Source organism: Haplochromis burtoni, unplaced genomic scaffold, assembly GCF_018398535.1.
Source record: "Haplochromis burtoni strain Fernald_Lab_line unplaced genomic scaffold, NCSU_Asbu1 Contig_99, whole genome shotgun sequence".
Classification (NCBI taxonomy): domain Eukaryota; kingdom Metazoa; phylum Chordata; class Actinopteri; order Cichliformes; family Cichlidae; genus Haplochromis; species Haplochromis burtoni.
This window is the reverse complement of record NW_024582460.1, coordinates 2,007,739-2,027,960: the sequence shown is the minus strand read 5'-3', so window position 1 is coordinate 2,027,960 and position 20,222 is coordinate 2,007,739. Positions and strand designations below refer to the sequence as shown.

Here is a 20,222-nt window from a genome sequence, read left to right as displayed (position 1 = left end):
GCATAACTTTATGGCTTATTAAAATTAAAACAGGTGAGCTAAATAAACATTGAAAGTGAAAAAGTAGTCATAGAAATCAAAACCTTTTTTTATACCAGTCTGTTTATTTCAGCCATTTTGACATGAAAATCTATGGATTTTTTGTTTTGGAGCGAGCCTCAAGTGGTTATTTCACCAACTGCAGTTTGTGACATTTCCTTGCAATGTAGAGGAAGCAGAGATGTGATTTGAGCCTTTATGAGCCTAGCAAGATACCCATTGTTTTAATCTAGAGATCCTCAACACCTCGATCAGATCTTTACACATAACATGACACAATTTCAAAATTCAACAAGGTAGTGAAAACCAAGGTGAGCCTTGCATGTTATTGTAACAGAAAATGAAAAAAAAAATCAGTAAATGGATTCTTAGGGTTCTCTGAGTGTTCCTAGTGTAAGGCTGTGTGCCCAGCCTGTACACCAAAGACTGCTGCTGTCCACTGTCCACTGTGAAGTGCTTGAAAAGTGACGGTCTAAGTCTTCACCTTGCTATATAAAGTGCCTTGGAGTCACTGTTGTTGTGAACTTGCTTTATCTGTCTATCTTTAGTCAAAGTTTTTTTAAACTACCGTGTTTAACTTGAATTATAATATCTCTGTTGATGTTGTCTCAGGATGTTTCCTGTTCTTGAGGGTCTACCAAAGTCTACAAGCTGTTTGCACGTCTCCAATTTAGTAAGAAATACATAATCTACACACAGTAAACACAGTAACCGTGGAGCTTACATAAAGCATAAGGTACTAATATGTGGATCTCATGTTCATCTCAGCCATGTTAATGCAGCTGAGACAGATCGCCTCTACATTGTGCTTCAGCCCGCTCAGCTGCTCAAAGGGGACATCATGGTGAGTTGTGATACTCTGTATATTTTGATTTTTATCAGCTAACTGATGAGCAGATGTTTACACAAGAGTAAGGAGCTATTGTTTAATTTTGTAAACAATTTTCTGAACATGTGTTGATTTTGAATTTTTCATTCTTCAAGAAATATGAACTTTCATGAATGTAAAGTTTATTAAAACTTTTCACCTGAATCGAATGCTCCCCTGTGGACTGATTTTTGAATATCTAGCCCCATGTCTAACCCCTCCGGCACTATTACTACTACTACTAATAATAATAATAAACATTTCTGTAATTGGAGGACACATCTGTGTTGCATTATTTGAATATTGCACTTGCAGTTATATGTATATATATGGTTTTAATGGTTTATTTGTGCATCTGCATGTATGCATGAGTGTAATTTTTTTTGCTTGAGCACCAACAGGACAAGTTAAACAGAACTGACCATTCTGTCTAATGCCAGACCCAAATCTATCTTTGTTTTAATCTGCCTAAATTTTAAATGTAACTTTTTAAAAATCTTTACAAAAAAATAAACAGTCATGCTTTATTTTTTATTTGTTTTTATTATCGTCTCACTGTCTGTTTGTAGGTGGTTTGTTATGACAAAAACAGCCGGTCAGCCAGTCGTCAGGTCGTCTTCCGGCTCCAATTTCACACGGGCCTCATATGTGGACACGCCCTCACTTTCTCAAAGGCGGACCTTGACTGTGCCAGAGAAGGTATTTATGACCTGCTACCTCAGCCTACACACTGCCAGGTGCAGTCTTAGTGCAGCACCACTATCAAGCTTAATCAGTAACTGATAAATCTGTCAGCCAGTCTGCTCTCCATCTACTTGAACTAACCCTGGAACCATATCAGCTCCGCAGGTGTGAAGGGCACATGGAAATATGCACAGAATGCCAAGTTAACTGTCCAGCTCTCTGATCTCTCCCTTAACATTCCAGATGCCCGGTTCCCAGAAGATGGAAAAGTAGAGCTGCTATTCTCTGAAAGTCCTGAAAAAATTGCAGGTAGGCTGTCTCTCACAAAAAACTTTCCTTTGATGTGTTCTTCAGTAAAGCTTGTATATGCATAATCATAATTTTGGTTAAAATATGATGCAGGTGTTGCAGTTTCTGGTGGATATTAAGAATTCTCATTGAGCCAGCTAAAGTCTTTTGATCCTGTTTAGAAACATAAAACATTTTTATATACTCCACCACTCATTAAAAGCAGATCGTTTGGCAGCTGCCATTTGTAGAATAACTACAGTACTGTTCAAAACTCCTGACCCACTCCTCATTTCTTTATATTTTTTTACGAAATAGAAAAAAGATGCAGCACTTTATTGAAATATTTGCACAAGTATGGAAATACAGGATATAAGGTAAAAAACTGAGTTTGTGCAATTCTAATAAGCTTGAAAATCAATATTTGCTATGACAGCTTATTTTTCAACGCAGCCTGAGCTCTCTTAGGCAAGCTTGGGGGTAATTTCTTAAGTAGTCTCCAGGAATAGTTATCCTCTTCAAGGACATTCAAAGCTCTTCTTTGAACGTTGGCTGACTTCTGTTCTCTGTCGAGATGAGCCCACACTGCTTCGATAATGTGGAAGTACATTATCGAAGCAGTGTGGGGAGGCCAGCCTGGGGAGGCCAGTTCATGACTGAGAATATTCAGTTTTTCTATCCAGGTATGCTTTTACTCCACTGGCAGTGTGTTTGGGGTCATTGTTGTGCTGAAAAACTAAGCTGTTGCCAATCAGATGCTTTTCAGATGATACTGGATGGTTGATCAAAAACACCTGGTGCTTTTCTGTTTTCATATTTCCATCGGTGTTGTCAGAATCTTCAACACCACTGGCTGAAATGCAGCTCCAAACCATGACAGAGCCTCCACCAATGAGTCAGACTTTCTTCTAAAAACGTTCTAAGGCTTTCAGATGCCTGGAAAACTATTGCTCTAGAGCACTTTGGCTCCTTGGAAGGAAAATATAAAGCAATACTATATACCAAGATACATTGTACTGTATCTTAAAAGAAATGTATTTGCAGGTCTCAAGCGAAAGATTTCTTCTTCATATAAAACTTGATCTGACTCATGTATGTACTAGTGCCAAGTTAACGCTGCATGACAGTTGCCCTAGAAGAGCATAGACATAGTGGGTCAGTACCGCACATGGGTATTAGTGTCAGGGTAGAAAGAAATTACTCATATGAAAGCATTACTCATACACAGATTCCTAGAAGTCAAGCATACTGTTAGATCAAGTCTAGTCTAGCTCACCTGCACTGATTTAATTGCCAAACCACATTTGCCTTTTTTTAAAAATATATATACTTTTGGCTCAGCTTGTACCCTTGCAATGGATTTCACAAATAAATAAATGCTATATCACTTTAGCTTGCCCACAGTTTCTGTGTGCCTTTAAGCAACTTTGCAACTCATCCCCACTCCAAATTTGGAGTTGAATAATTCTGGAACAGCACCAATAACATTAGCATCACCAGCTCCTTGTTCACTGTTTGCTGCAGTCTTTTAAATTTCACTGGCCTAGTGATGGAGAAAGTGAGATGAAATATTTGGTGTCTTACAGAAACAGAGGAAGTTTTTTTTTTTTTAAATATTATTTGATTGCAGCCTTTATTACAGGCATTTATAATTCAGGTCACAGAACACACTGCATATCACCACACTAGCTATGAGAAAATATGTCTTGCTACTCTTTAAATCAGTAATAACACAATAAAATACAGAAAAGATTAGATTACATTGTTAATGCCAGATCCAGAGTCAGTCTCGGAGTCATTACTCCAAATAAGTGCACATTACACATTAGTTATTATTGTAGTAATAATTCTTTACTAATTATTACGAACTAATGTGTTAAATTATTCAGTTACTTCCTGGAGAAAGTCATTTCTTACACTACTTTAGTGTTACTCTGTAACAGGACATGAAATGCACCGTTGTATAATTATTAGTTAACAGTAAAAAAATTATGCTAGAGTCCCACACACTGACACAAATCTCTATCCTGAGGATGAGGGCGCACAAGGTCTTTCTTTTAGTGTTTCTATATCAACACAAACCCCAACAGCAAAGTTGAAAAGCAGCATAAAGAGCACTTCACAGCCATCCTCACAGCGACTGTACTGGAAATGGTAGCAACAAAGTCCTACTGCTACCTGTTACCTGTTTGAGTTTAGGTGATAGCTGCTTGTCTGGGGTCAGCATACAGCTTAACTCTTGAATTAAATTGATAATCCAAAAAAATGAAAGATATACTCTACTGTGATATTCTTTTTTCATATATTACCAATAAAAGTAATAAAATAGTGGAAATTTACAAAGAATATATCGATGAGAGTTTCCATGTTAAGTTAGATAGTAACTCTGTATTATTACATTTTTAATGTTTAAATTACTAAAAATGAGTAATCTTTGTATTGATTGTGCATTTTGTTGTGTAACAGCTCTTTGCTTTTGTATATGTGTTTGTGAGCTGTCATGAAGTGTGGAATCAGAAGAATGCAAATGCAGTAATGCAGTAACCAGCAGATTAAACCAAAAACTAACCTTTAATTAAATCTGTAATGCAGTAAAGCAAATGTCCACAGAGGGAAAAGTCAAAATCCAAAATTCTGCAGAGAACAGGGAGCAGATGAGGAGAGCTTAACAGATGATCTGAAAAAGAACAACAGAAATTGGCTATAAATACACAATTAAAGGAACCAGGCAGGGTTGAAATTAATCAAGACAGTGATGCAAAAGAAGCAAAAAATGCAAGACAGAAGACTACCTAAATAAAAGAGGAAGTGAAATAGATATAGACAGAGACAAGAACTTTATAGAATGAATAACCTGAAGGCCCACACAGAAAAAGCACTGAGGGAACAACTTAAACAACTTAAACTCTAGCATAAGGACTACATTAAATGTATACTTCCAAGCGTTCCTGCAAAGTCTCACAATTTGACACATAAGATGAAATCCAATGGTGATGATAAAACAAGACACTTAGACAAGTATTGCAACCAGCTATACAACATGCCTACTTGTAATTTGTTTGATTGTTGTGTAGCCCTTGATGACATATAGATAACCTTTTAGAGTTGTCATTTTCAGTTTTTCAAGCATCAGCGCTGCCATCCAAACAAACTATGTTTAGTCATTTGCTCCAGAGCTGCAGTTAGCTAGTCAAATCACATTATAAATATGTTCCAAGAGGAAATGAAAAAGAAAATGAGCTCTGTGCTGTGCTGTACAGTTAGTAAAGGATTGCTAGCTTTGCTCATGCTAATGGCTAATAAAAACTATGCTAGATCTTTTTTGGGGGTGTTTCTATGGCAATCATACCAGCAATGATATGCCCCAAAATGTCACTTATCACACCCATCTTTAAGCACTGAAATATATCTATCATAACTTAACTTCAGTCAGCTTGGCTTACAGACTGGTCAGTCAGCAACCTAATGGCAACATTTGGACTTTGTTCTAAGTTTTAAAATGGTTTTCAGTAATAGCTCTCCAACTTTGCTTTGGATTTTGGCCAATTTTCTATTAATTTTAAGTGAAAAATAAGTGGCAACAGGTCCTTTTGGAATTCAGGTTCATGACAATGACCCCAAACACATTGCCAGTGCAGTAAAAGCATACCTGGATAGAAAATCACCCAATGCAACACTGTCGGTCATAGATTGGCCTCCCCAGAGCCTGGACCTCAACATTATCACTTGAAAGTGAACCCAAGATCCAAAGAAGAGCTTAGTAATGCCCTTCAAGATGCCTGGAGAACTACTGTTTTTGTCTCTCTGCGATACCCCTCAGATATTCTGACTTTTATTTTCTTGTTTGGTGAAAAACCTTGAAAAAACCAAACATGTAGCCTCTCTAATTGATGCAGCAAGACTATATTCATATTATTTGGATTAAAAGGCTGCACCAGGCTTCAATGTGTCTTTAATTCAAGCAGACAAGACAGGAGTCAAACTGAAGAATAACACACTCTGACACATTGCCTGTGAATGAAATGATCGGTCAGCCAGGTGGGGGCAGTGTTGGACACCACACCGGCCAAACTGGCCATCATCAACTGTAGTCACACTCCTTTCCTCTCAACAGGAAGCAATACACAGAGATATCACACACACACACACACACACACACACACATATCTGACAGGAATTTGGATTGTAGATACTGTGCACACAGGAAATATATACAGCCGGACTCACAAACACACACATCCAGACACACAGATCTTAATGAGCTGATAGAAATCAGAGTCTAACCCAAAATAAGGCTCACAGCAATATTTGAAGCAGATTTGCTGCAGGATCGGCTGTTGGGGATTTGCCCTAACACCAGTGTTTGAGTTTGTGTGTCTTGTTGTTGTTTCACTGACTCCTGACCAGCACTGTTTGTCATGTGCAGGCAGAGAGCTATGGCACAATGGACGCTCTGTGACAGTGGACTATGACACCTTGGACCCTTTGGTTAGACGAGACTCTTATCAGGACACATCTTGTCTAGAAACAGGTGAGGTGTATTTTAATATTTCTTAATCAGAAATTCCCCACATTCTTCTCCTTCTTTCAGTTTCTTTTCCTGTTTTTTGAATTTCTGTACTTCCTCTGAATGTATTATTACCCAGGGTTGAACAGGATAACATTTTATCTGAATACCCCTTTTGGGAGATAGATTAGCTTGTCTTCACTGCTTTAACATAGTATATATAAATACAACAAGAAAAAAACAATAAAGCTATGTCTGTGATAGAGAAATGGTCGCAAAATAAAAGTAAAAATAAATACATTTAAAAAAAAACGTTACACACATCTAAGCAGGTAGTGAACCAGTAAAGATGCAATTTCCATATGGGCAGATAGCTTTAGTACCTGCTTTACAGCCACCCTGTCCAATGTTACAAAATCTAGGATTACATAATCCCTCTATATCGTGCTCATGTTCACACAAAGGCTTTTAGTGAAATAAAGCAGACCAGTATAAAGCATAAAAAATATCTGGGTTAACTTTGTCCAAAGTGAGAATTTGTGATTTATATTATTCACCCATTCACACACCTTTGTATAAGCCCTTGTTTCTACACCCAAGTAGAGCGTTCACACTCCAATGGACACAGCAGAGAGCTCTTTGGGATTCAGTATTTTGCTTTGGGACACTTCGGCAGGTAGACTGGAGCAGCCAATGATCAAACCACCAACCTTCTGATTAGTAGATAACCCGCTCTACCTCCTAAATACAGCCACACCAATAGCAATAGCAAAGACTGTAAAGAATATTTTTGCGTTGAAAAACAAATGCAAAATAAAAGCTTACAATTGGTGAAATAACCCTTTACTAGAGCAAGCATTATAGTAATGCTCAAGTAGCCTACTAGGGAAAGACAGAGGTTTAAAAAGTGATTGCAGTAGCTCTGTATGCAGCCAGAGTTAAGCCAGCTTCCCTTGACAGCAGCCAACTGCAGCCACAATTACAGCTACTAACAGTAATTTAAAGCAGTATGCAAGTATCTCAGGAGCTTTATAAAAATATCCTGTTTGAGGTTAAACGAAAGTGATCACTTTCCTTTAATGTGTTTTTAAGTAATGTCCAATGTTAGATTTCACTGGGCAAGGACTGGTGGCCTTGCTTATCCAAATGGAATGGTGTAACTTTGTCTTGTTACTTTTTTAAAAGAAAACTTCTCTGACTTCGATGAACTCCCCTTCAATATTATATCCTTTTCGGTCTCCAGCTTTTAACACAGCCCGTACTCTTAAATTGTGTCCTTGTAATCCTTTTATGGCTATCTGCGCCTCTACCATGTGAGTTGAATCTTCTGCAAAATAGAGACCTTCTGTATGCCATATTCCTGCCAAGAGCCTTTTCCCCAAGGGACCAATGTATGGTGCCCTGATTTGTTGATATCAAAAATGGACTAGAAAAGTATTTTGTTGACATTTGCTGAAAACTACTGGAATATATCAGAGATATATTCCAGTAGTTTAAATAATATTTATCTCAATTTGAAAGAGAAGGTGATGTTTGCTGTCTGAAGGTTGTGCTGAAAATGCAATTAAGAAAGTGGTCCAAGGAACATAGTTCTTCCAAGCAATCTGGAGATGGAAGAGACCACGCCTGCCAAATTTGCATCAAGCATATCTTTCGAATTTAAGGTCCAATCCCAGAATTTTTTATAAGGTGATGATATGTCAAATATTTATATATCTGTGTGTGTTTTGTAGCTTTTTTGATAACCTTTCCATTACAGTACCTTTGGCTGTTATGTAGTAGTTAATACCCTTAGATCCCTGAGATTGTCTGTTTGGCCTTTGCTGTGGCCAGTCTTGTGGGTAATTGCCTGGTCATCAGTGTGACAGCTTACAACTGTTGTGGTCACAAAGGCCTCTTTGACATTCCTGGGAACGGGTGTAATGCCAATCTTTGAGAGCGCAGCCAGACCAGAGCTGTGTGTTTTGGAGGCGGGTGTGGGTTTTTAAATTTTTTTTATATGAAGTTTCCATTAGGTGGGATAAATGTTCACACACAGGAAATAAACAATACAAAACAAGACCTCAAAATCGAGACAGCTGAAACAATCACTTGTAAGTGGAAGGTTAAGGCTTCGGTTCCAGCTGTTTTGCTAAACCTGCCCATGGTCAGCCATGTAATTTAGATAGAGCTTTTACAAGCGGCATGTAAACACACATAGACACACGCTCACATGAATGCAAACAAATAGCCATTACACGTTACACATAAGCGTAATGAAGGTGCAATGCCAGTTAGCTGCACAGACACTTGCAAGAACATTGTTTTCAATCACAGATGGTTCTGCTTTGCCTTCCCACACACTCCTCCTCACTTTATCTCCTCATCTTCTTGTACTTTCTCCCTTCCTCTTGTCTCCTTTATCTAATCTCCTGCCTCACTCTTTCTACCTTCAAGTTCAAGTTGCAGGTTGCAATTTGTCCAATGTGTCCCATCCCCCTTTTCCAGACAATCTCTCCAAAGCCCGCCTCCATGTTTACATTCCCCTCTCCATATTTGGAGAGCTCAAGGTCCTTATGCTTTGTTTGCTTTTTGTTTTTGTTTTTTTGGTATGTGTGTGTTTTTCCCCTTGAAAGTGCAATATATGTGTTGTACACACTTTTCCACCTGTGTGTTCGTGTGTGTGTGTGTGTGTGTGTGTGTGTGTGTGTGTGTGTGTGTGTGTGTGTGTGTGTGTGTGTGTGATTGCAAGTCTAGTGAATGATCCACCCTTCAGTTTCCTTTCTCTCCAGTTTCCCCTTTGGACATAAAAATGCATGAGTGCACTCTCTCTCTGCCTACCTGTCGCAGCCTGGACAGGATGCAGGGGGGAGGGCAAAAAAAAGGAGGCAAAGCAGAGCGAATTACGTGTTGACGGCAAAGGCGGGGATTCATAGTGCAGGGACTGAGTGCAAGAGTGACATGAGAGAGGGGAAAGAGAGAGTAGGAGGGGGGACACTGGAGAGCTCTTAGCACCTTAAGAGAAAGAATGTTCTTTGCTTGTCTTCCTGTGGCAGCCTGAGAGACAGTGAGGACTACAAACACTGTAAGAAGAAGAGAAGCTAGCCTAAATCTTTTTTCACTTTGCTTTCACTTCCATCCTTTTCATTCTACCCTCGTCCCTGTGTCTCTTTCCATTCTGCTTGTCATCTGTTCCTGTTTTCCTCTTTCTGTGACTCGGGTGGTTAGGCTTCAGCAAAGCATTTCCATCCTGTTTCTAGTCTGCAGTGGGGCCAGTGAAAGTTTACTCCTAGCAGTCGAAAAAGTAAGCTCGACTTCATTTATTTATTTATTTACTATTAAAGTGATGAAGTTCTGTAAATTGTGGAGTTATGCAGCATGTTTGGAAACTGTGTGCATCTCTCTGTTAGAGAGCTATTAGACCAGCTGTGAGGGTTTACCATGCATGTCTGGTATTTGAGTTTTATTGCCTCTCTGGACTTAAGAGGCTATCTTCATACAGCTCTGGTATGCACTGTACGTATTGTTGTATTTACTATACAGGGCAGTCCTGTCGAAGTGCAGCACCCTGTTTTGGAAGATAACTTGCTCTTTTAGTCATACAGCACTGTTTAGTTTTCTGTGTTTCACGGATACAATTTGCAGATATTTTCATTTGGTCTATAACAATGTCAAAGACCTAGCTTACTGTCATATGATATGCAGTGTTTAACAAATTTATTAGACTGCTTTTATGTTCTAACCATAAATACTTTATACATAAAAGTATTTTTAAAGTATTGAAAATCTAATATGATGCTATATTAAATACTTTAGTGGTTAATCCACCAGCATGGATAAGCTCTTAAATCAAAATAATATTTTTAATGCTAAAATAAAACTACCAGTAATGATTGTTACACTGAATTACACTCATTCTGTATTGCAAAGCACTCTTTTGTTGTGAAAAGTGCTACCTGAATGAACCTTACTTACCTAATTTGTGACTTCTCAGCAAAGTATAAAACATGAATTCAGTCATTATTAGTTTTACACAGGATTTCTAACATATTAGTTTTTTGTTGTTTTTATGACAGGTGGTCTAATGAATTTGTTAAGCACCGTATATGACAAAAAATAGCAATTTGTCCCATTTCTGAAGCTATATCATTGCAGGAATTGCAGGAAGACAAATATATTCTCTTGTTGCTACACCCAGTTAAAGGATAGAAAAGCTGTGTGCGTGACCATGCTATCGGTTGTATCTGACCCAAGGTAGACGTCTCTGAAAGACACGTCCTTTGTGTGACACATGCATCTACCAGCAAACACAATGGGGCTCTGTGTTATCTCCATGGAGTGTGTCTGGCGTAATGAGTCATGTACAGTAGTTGTGCAGGCACAGAATCACCGGTAGCAGGAATATGTTCAATTCCAAGGTGCTGTTTTCAGCTTTAAATACAGTTGTGCAGCTTTGACCATTTTATGCTGAAATATCACATCTGTGTCCTCTGATTGTGCTGCTGACGTAATACAGTTTAGCAATTTGAAAAAAATATCTGCTTCAAAAGAGGTAATTAGCCAGTTGTCCGTTGTACTCTCCTGTAATGGCAGTTAAACATTAAGAACTCCAGTGGCATAAAAAAGTCAGAAATATGAATGCCATATTATCTCTGACTAAATTACTTTCTATTTTATTTTGCTTTAAAAAATTGATGGTATAATTCTGTTTTATCTACCCACAGCTCCCCCCCATGCCCTGGACCCTGGAAACATTGTTTTGAGTGGCAGAGAGAGGAAGACGAGTAGTGAGGAAGGAGCTTCATTCCCTTTAACTACCTGCAGTGGTAGTTGCAGTGACCGAGCTCCATCTGCCAGCAGTGATTCTGGCTTGTCTGTTGCCTCACAGGGGCTGACTGGAGCCAGACTGAAGAGAGAAGCCAACCAGGACAAGTGCACCCAAGCAGGGAAGCTGGTCTCTGAGGTGGACTTTGAGCTTCCTCAGCCTCTTCAGGAAGTCATGACTGAGCTGGCTTCAACTAGTGGAAGAAAGGAGGAGATAGCTAGAGATGAGTCTGGATTGGGACACACAATCAATGGAGAGGCTTCGTCCAGCGAGAGGGAGACTGACATATTGGATGATGAGGATGAAGCAGATAGTGGTGCAGTTCCTGCTCTAGACATTCCGAACTCAAGTAGTATTTGCTCCCTCTCGTCTGAAAATCTGCCCAAAACTCAGAATCTAGCCCAAAGTGAGTACTTGACGCACTCCTGGGTACAGCAGCAACAAAAGGCTGCTGTCAGTGATAACTTCATTACAGTTGTTGGGGATGGGAAGTCGAGCAGGATAAAGAAAGGGAGGCCACCACCTCTGGCTGCATCTGTGGCTGCTCCAGACACTCCACCTCGAGGACTCAGCAGCAGGGAAGCAGTGCAGAGAGGGCTGGTGCATGAGAATGATGCACATATCATAGATAAAACACAGAACATACACTCTGCTAATACCACACAAACGTCAGCTTGTCAAGAAGACGAACTAGCGTCTTTATCCACAGACATTGATGAGTCCATAGAGCAGCTCAATCAGCTGATTCTGGATTTGGATCCCACCTTTGTTCCTGTTCCTACCTGCTATTCCCCCTTAACTCGCTCTGCTTCCCTACACAGCAATGGCCTCAGCAACAAGGGAAGAACTCATCAGTCAGGTAAAAGCAAACACAATGCATGGCACATCAGCTATTACAAGTAATATATTCATCAATGAATGGGAAGCCTCAAATTTTAGCGATTCCTCTCTTATATTCGAGATATCTCCATTAGGTCTCTCAGAAGGTTTGTGGTTTCCTGGCTCCTTCAGTCTGCATGCAAGATACTAACCCCAAATTGCTCTCCAATGCGTTCATTGGAGTATGAATGTGTTTGAATGGTAGTTAGGAAGCACTAAGAAACTTCGAAGACAGTGCTGGTGTGAATGGGTGTGATTGGGTGAATGTGGCATGTTGTATAGAGTGCTTTGAGTAGAAAAGCGCTATATAAGATTCAGTTCATTTACCATTACCACACCTGTGAAAATTGCTTGTGGACAGATGAAACTTGTATTTTATATATCGTTAAGCTCAGTTCAGTCTGAACACATGGAAGCTTTTATAACCCTGCCTGCAGTGCCGATGCACTCTTTGGTTGTGAGCTACATCTGCATTTCTTACAGAAGGTGTGTTTGTAAGTGTATTTCCTGAGAAGGAGGAAGCATTTGATTAAACAGCCTTACATATTCTTGCTATGTAAGCAGTGTAAAATCAGGCCCTCACTGCTTGCTATGCAATGATGTGTTTGCCCTCCAGTCTGTCTTATTTTGAATGGAAATATACAGAGGCAGAAATAAAAGGTTACATAAATAAGGTATGTGTGGTTACAGACATACTCGACTTCTTGCCAGTGAAAGAAATCAAAACAATCCTTTTTCATAATTAAATTTTATCAAAATTCAGTCGGGAATGTCAGATGCTCTTGGATAAAGTTAAGATATTATACATTTGTCAGGAGACAGTTTAGTCTTATTGCAGATTTAGGACTAAGGTTTACTGATTTACTTGTTGTTAAATAGTTACAGACTTTGATGTGGCCCCCTATCCCCACAGGTTAACTCAGCAGACTACTTGATGGGTGCGTAAGTTTTGATTGGCTTGTTTATATCTGGCATGCTTAACTCTGAAATCTTTGTGTAATGCAATTGAAAGTGGTTGCACAGAGGTTGAACGTGCAACACCCTCAACCGCTATGTGAGCAGATGGTTGCCGCAATTACTTGCAATCTGAATGGGAAAGAATTCAATGCATTTACCAGCCAACCACTGAGTTGGTAGTCATCTGTGGTCAGTGGGTTTTAAGTGTACAAGTGATGTTATCATCCACCAGTGGTTCATGTAAGACCACCCCAACACTTGAGAGCTTGCAAGGTTGACAGCTCCTAAATCGTTCATATCAGTTCTTAAAATGTATGTTTGTAGCTGATGAAGTGTATCAGTAGGCTGGAGGTTGATCTGTAACTAACACTTCACTTGCTTAATTACTGTGGAAATGTTTCGAGGTAGGAACTTGTGAGCAATCAGGAATGCTTTTGAAGTTGCGACACAACACTTTGCTGTCCTTCTCCCTCTCATCATCTTCAGAAGAGAATAGCCCTCTCACAAACACGGTGGGCACGAAGTGATACTCGACACTGCTCCCTCGGCAGCCCCGCTGGTGTGTGACAGACAGTAACTGGATTAGTTTCAGTTGGTCCACTTTAGCTTTGCTTTCATGTGATTCTGAGATGATGAATACTCACAGTGAAAGCTGAGCTCACAGTGTTCCTTGTCACTGTTTATACATGAATCCACAACTGAGGGTGATCTCATGTACAGTATATCTGTATTGTGACTCACATCAGTCTGTGGTTGCTATGTTATGGTGTGGTTTTGGTGATTGCTGTTGAGTAAGACTGGCTTACAATAATCCCAAAATATTTGCCCAAGTATAGTTTTAAAAAAATCCGCCTTTACTTTGTGGTCACAATTGCATGTAAAAATATTTTTCTTCTTTGGTTGAAACATATAGAACTGTGTGTAATCTACTGATGTAATTTTTTATTATTTTTTATTCCTATTTATTCTATTTATCCCCTTTGTATATTTTATTTATATTTGTCTCTGTGTTTATGTGTGTGTGTGTGTGTGTGTGTGTGTGTGTGTGTGTGTGTGTGTGTGTGTGTGTGTGTGTGTGTGTGTGTGTGTGTATATATATATATAACAATTCTGTAACTGTAACTTCGGTCGTTGCTGTGCTTTTTTTGGAAGTCGAATTTCCCAGAGGAACCCACCCGAGGGATTAATAAAGTTCTATCTTATCTTAATCTCCACAGCATAAAACCCTGATTTCTGGACTCGGTGTCAGTGTTCTGACTGCTGTAATTCGTACCTAGAAGGGATCATGCTGTGGTGAGAGGAAGGAGTGTACTCAGTGTGTACTAGTGTTACTAAGCAATGTTAGCAAGCTGCAGACAGTGCTGTAAACGTAAACATATAAATATAAAGATACAAATGATAGAATTTAACTTTAACAGTGCCTGTTTCAGTGAAAACAACCATGATCCTTCTGTACCCCCTTTCTTTAGCTGTAGATATGCTTTTTAATGCTTCGAAGTGATACATTTTAATATGGGAACCTATGGGAATTGACTCACTAGGACAAAGACCCCAAATGAGTGTCTGAGCCCACAAACTCATCAGGAAAAGTGCTTGCAGAGGTCAAGACAGAAGCTATCACCATTGGCTTTGTTTTTCCAACTCGGGAATTGTTTCTTACTTTTTTTTGACTTTTTGTGTTCTTTAATGTAGACATTCCATGAATGTCAGTTTGTGGCACTACCACTTTGACTTTAAATATCTGTCAACAAATTTGGGTAACTGATTTATAGTTACAATATTTTATTTAAAAACCCCAAAACAGGGATACAATCCTCTATTACAACACATGAGAGAAGAGCCTAGTGAATGGTTGGTTGGTGGCGTGGGTTGCTGATGAGTTTTGCACATGGGGAGGCAAGCGCTACCATTGTGAACAAAGCTGTGGAGTTAGATCAGGTTTTGCAAGACTAATACTTTGTAAGACTTTAAAGCTGTTCATTGAAAGAACCAAGCAGTGCTGCCTTTTTGCTCCATCCAGATGTGCGTAGGTTGGATGTTGTTGTTTCTTAAAGTGATGTGATTTCTGGAACTGCAAGGTTAACCATAAGGAAAGGGGAATGTGCTAAGCAATAAGCCGATGGTGAGAGGCTTCATACAGTCTACATTTGGTTAGTCAGCTCAGGACGTATCTAGTTGTTTTTCTAAGCTGTGTGCACTCAGCGAGGCCAATACTAAGCTAACTGTTGCAGGCTCTTAGGATGATTTAAGTTACAGTAATATTGTAGTTATCTCATACTTCCTTATCAATTGGTTGACTTTTGGTTCTTTTTGAATCTTTAGCTATCAACTATACTCTCTTCATAGTTCCATACAACAAATGTTGTACTTATTGAGAAAGATCATTTAAGTATTTCTGATGTTAGATAAGATCCAGCTCAGGGGGCTATCCACTCATATTTGAAAAGAGAACAACTGATTGTTTCAGCAGATGGTTTCCAGACAAGCCGCCCCGATGTTCCACCATCTGGTCACAGTGAAGTCTTGCTTAGTCATATAAGCTCTGCCCTTGTGATAGTCTCCCTGCTTTGTTGATACATGTATACTAATAGAAGCTTTTTGTCAGAGGCAACACGTCAAAGAGGAATCACCGTCATCAGCTTTTCTTTCTTAATTTGCAACCGGTCAGAATAAAGTCCAACTACTGTTCAGTGTTGTTTGTATTAGAATAGACAAAACTTTAAGCATATGCAATGGAGAAGAAAAAGGAATGACTGAATTTGAATCTGTGGTTGACTGCATTTCAGATCATAATCTGACTGACTGTCTGTTCTCTCCCTTTCTTCCTCACACACCACTGCCCTCCCCAACCTCAACCCTCGTTATCACTTTGCTTTCCAATCAGGTTGGATACAACAGAAGCAGGTCACTGATGTTACAGATTACGCTGGTCATCATAGTCCAGTATGGAGAGAGGGTGGACATCAGAGCCTAAGGAGTTCCCCAGGCTACAGTCCTTCCTTGCCCTCTCAGGTAAACACACTTTTTAGGTTTCATTTTAGTAAAATATATACTACATACTGGGATATATCTGTAAAAACAATTTTATTTAAACCTTAATACATAAAATAACACATAAAATAACAACACAGCAAACCTGCCAACGATCTAGCCTCAGTTAAGAAGCTTAATCTGAAATGAGATGTAAGCTATGGTAAGTGGGTTATTAGAAATGTAGCATTAAATGAAACCGATAAACTATCAAGAATAGAGCTAAAATATTTGAGCTATAGCATTAGCTAGTGTGACACAAAGGTAACATCACGTTAGCTTTGCACATTACTATAAATGGAATATGCAAAGCTAAAATATCACCAATGGAACTAAGCAAAAAGCAGCAAATCATCATCAGCTAATTTGAAACAATGCAAAGAAAATATTAGCAGTGCTAGAGAATCAGCAAATCTAATACAGTAGGTCACAAAGTCAAGCAGGGGTAAGCTAAAAGCATGAGCAAATTGGCTATAAAGCTAACATTGCATTGGATCATGCATAATCATCTGCTTTCAAAAAGCTACATTCTTTGAAGTAATCACCCTAGAAACATGCTATAAATTTTAAAATGCATGCCTGAGTAAAAGTAGTCAATGTGTCTCCTTCTGAATGCAAGGCATATGCCCAATCAGTAGTCTAACTCGACCCATTCTTTTACAAGCACGTCTGGGGTTATTCCAGTGGCTGTGGTTGTTATGCTACATGCTGGCAACCGCATAAAATGCATGAATGCCCTCTTTCCAAAAGTACGTGTTTCATTCGTCACTAGTGAACGGCCAAATTACCCATGTTTGTGTGGACAGGGCTTTACTAGATGTAGCACTTTCAATTTTGTTACAGAGAAGGAGATAAAGAGATCCTGATTGTGCAACAATGTCTACATCTTAATGTTGATGTTTCTTTGTCTTTGCTCTTATTTTTATTATTATTATCAGTCTTTTAGTTTTGCACTCAGTCTTACAGCTGGGTGGAATGAATGGCCCAAGTGTTTACACCAAAACACAGGCTGCAGCCACACACAGATCACAAGACTGATGTCTGCTTGTGTGTGTGTGTCTTGTCATCTTTTAAGACTTTGTGGGGGAAAATGGGCTTTTTACTTTTCTCCCCTTTTTCATACCTCTTTCTTACCTCTTTCTTTTTAAAAAGCACGGACATCTCTATAAATACAACAGTGTGGACTATCAAGGACGGACAGTTAGCTCTGACATCGTCCCTCCCACTCCTGCCTTCCCAGTGTCTCCTCCAACGCCTTATGGTAAGAGATCATGTCAGAATGAACACTTGTGCTCGTGGGTGTGTTCGCATTAGCAAGTCTTATCAGTGTTCTCCTTCTCTTTCCAGTGAAACATTTCTCAGAGTTTTCCCAGCTCAGGACAGGCAGGCAGTTTGACCAACACAGCTTGACACAAGGTACATTTTGCCAGGAGTGTGTGAGAGACCAAAAACATAGATGAGTGTGTTACTGACAAAAGCACTCAATCCAAACACTTGAGCTCCTGATTGCTGTTGGACAGGGTTCAAGAGTTGGCTGGAATGTCCTTCTGGCATAGGATACCAAAAACACACACTCATACACATACCTAACCTATGCTTTGTTGCTATTAGCTGCATATGCGGGCATGGCTTTTGTTTTTGGTCATTTGTGTGTGGTCAGGGTAGATATATGCCTGATTTCTAGACCTTTGTCTTCATTATTTTCATCTATATCTTTATATTATTTAAACCAAAAGGATTTCGATATCTTGTCATGCAGGACAGCTGATGCTGGATATCCGCTAATAATAGTTTCTCGGTAACAGAGGAAGAGACCACTGCTGGCAGGATGTCCACTCATGTCCTGTTCTGGGAGGGGACAGGGGGAGAGGGGAGGGTCTTTTTTTGTTGGGACATCCTGCTTGAGGAGGTGCGTACCACATAGCTGCTGGAGGAGTTTATTGTGCTGTCAGAAATGAGTAAAAATGAGCATTTAATCATACTAAGGCAACATGGTGATGTTGTCTCAAGGCCAACCGCACATTATATGTACAGGAGTTGCTCTGCTATTCAAAACTATGCTGTGAAGCTCCTGGTGCACAGTTCTTGTGCTGATGGCAATGGCAGAGGCGGTTTGGAACACTGGTTGCAATGGTGATATCCTATTATAGAGATGGTAATTAAAGTGATATTTATGGTGGCATTTTGCATTGTATTGCAGGCAGATTAGTTTGAGCTTTGAAACAGCGGGTCTGCCTGTTTATTGTAAACACGTTTTTCAAAGCAGAGCGGCAGCAGGATGGAGTAATAGCTGCTGAAAGAGTAATCATCAGTTATGTAAAAAAAGGCTTTTTTTCTTTACTGCATGGATGAATTAACAAACAACACCAAATATCTTTCGCTCGGGGATCAGACAACAGTTTCCTGTTTCCCAACTTAAAATTAAACTGCAGTCTGGGAAACAGTTTGCCTTGTCTGGACAAAACAGTGACGTACCACATTTGAAATATTTTTTTAATGTTTACAGTCATTATTGTAATCACAGTCTGACCTTAGGCTACTGCTGTGGACAGCATCAGGCAGCTAAAAAACAATGGCGCACCCAGTCAGACACACTAACGCTCCAGTAACGACTACCGAGGTATTCACAACAGATCCTGGTGTGTCATATGTGCTGGTATTTTTATGAAGCTCGTAGAATTATAGTGTACATTTTAGTATTCCAGTGAATTTGATAGACTTTTTTAAAGTCTACTCTAATTTGAGTCTAAAAGGAAAACTGAGTTTATTAAACTAACATGTGAAAGTTCTTTTTATTTAAATAAATAGAAATTAGGGGGAATTGTCTTTTGCTTCTTTGCCAAGAGTTTAGTGAGATGCTATTACTCATTCTATATCTCTGGAGTTAGAGGGCAGTTAGCACTTGAGCAAAAGTATGCAAAGATAAAAAGCAGCTACACATAGGCAATATAGAGTTAGACAGATAATAAACCAGAATATGAATTTGAAAGTCTTATCTAACCATAAAAATGATCTAACTATAGTGTTTCTCATTTCCTAATAAAGAAAAGACAAAAAATGTAAAACAAAAAAAACATGTGAAACAGGTAAAGCAGTCACAGAATTTGCCAGTTACACTTAATGCATTTACTAGCACCCTAGTAGCACAAAAGCCAAATCTAAAAGTATAATATAAAGCAGAAAACAACATATTGTTTATTTCTTAAAGGTAAATAGCCAAAAGAGAAGAGCTGCTGCATCATAAAGCTGAACCAAAACTATAAAGTTGGGGACCATACCCAGAAATGATAGTAGGGTAAAACACATGATAGAACTAGGGTTGATTTCAGAGTTAGGTGGTAATTATTCAAACATTGCATATAACATATGGGATGTTGTTATAAAAAGTGTTTTAACCAGTCAATGCATTGCGTATATGCTACTATATGAGTGCCTACAGAGATTTCTTACCAAAACAGAGATACCCCACACATGCTATATGCTTTAAGGCTGTTTAGTAACAACACTAAGATTTTTAAAATGGACAGCAGACTCACATCTAAGCCTTTGGGAAACCAACATTACAGTACCAGGCAATCATCAACCTAAAGATGAACTCTGCTGCGGTTTCTGCACTTGTGTACTTTCATATCCTCGTGATGGCAAGCTCAAATTCAAGTGTCATGTAATGATAATTTCTGTGTGTACTTTTGTATGAATCAAAATAAACACTGATATATATACAGAAGGTCTCAGCCAGCGGAAGCAGGCTTTAGCCAAGGAATGTAGATGTAGTTACGAGCTGAGGTTTAACAGAGTCAGATGGTTTGCTCAGATAGACACTTGACTTTCTGAACCTCAGGGGTGAAAGGTCGGGAGAAAGTCAGAGGGTATAGCACAGAGGGGAGCACGACCTCTTCAAACGGTTGCTTTTTGTTGTGCTTAGTGATAGTGAATAGGAGTGAGCTAAAGGGTCTTTAGCTAAATATTTCAACTGTCATTGTGTAGACATGCAGTATAATGATCCAGATGTCAACAAAAGACTGAAAGTTGCCTGTAGTATGCACAGTGTCATGCAAAATAGCTTGCATAATGAATAATGTGATAATTTCACTCACTACACATGTGTCTCATAGAAGTTACGATTATATACAAGTTTTCTCATTTGAAGTAATTTATATTTGGCC

General features: G+C 39.1%; 1 protein-coding gene across 3 annotated transcripts in view; it reads left to right on the top strand.

Moving 5' to 3' along the window:
* si:ch211-191a24.3 (tensin-3) overlaps positions 1-20,222 on the top strand; it is a 55,470-nt gene that overhangs the window by 7,950 nt on the left and 27,298 nt on the right. For 2 of the 3 annotated variants that reach the window (XM_014338396.2, XM_014338399.2), the window contains 9 exons: positions 652-712; positions 808-883; positions 1,477-1,606; positions 1,835-1,900; positions 6,306-6,410; positions 11,090-12,049; positions 15,911-16,038; positions 17,209-17,317; positions 17,404-17,472. In XM_014338396.2, coding sequence (XP_014193882.1) covers positions 652-712; positions 808-883; positions 1,477-1,606; positions 1,835-1,900; positions 6,306-6,410; positions 11,090-12,049; positions 15,911-16,038; positions 17,209-17,317; positions 17,404-17,472 — 1,704 coding nt within the window. The remainder of the gene's footprint in view (positions 1-651; positions 713-807; positions 884-1,476; positions 1,607-1,834; positions 1,901-6,305; positions 6,411-11,089; positions 12,050-15,910; positions 16,039-17,208; positions 17,318-17,403; positions 17,473-20,222) is intronic. The other variant, XM_014338397.2, reaches the window with a different exon arrangement.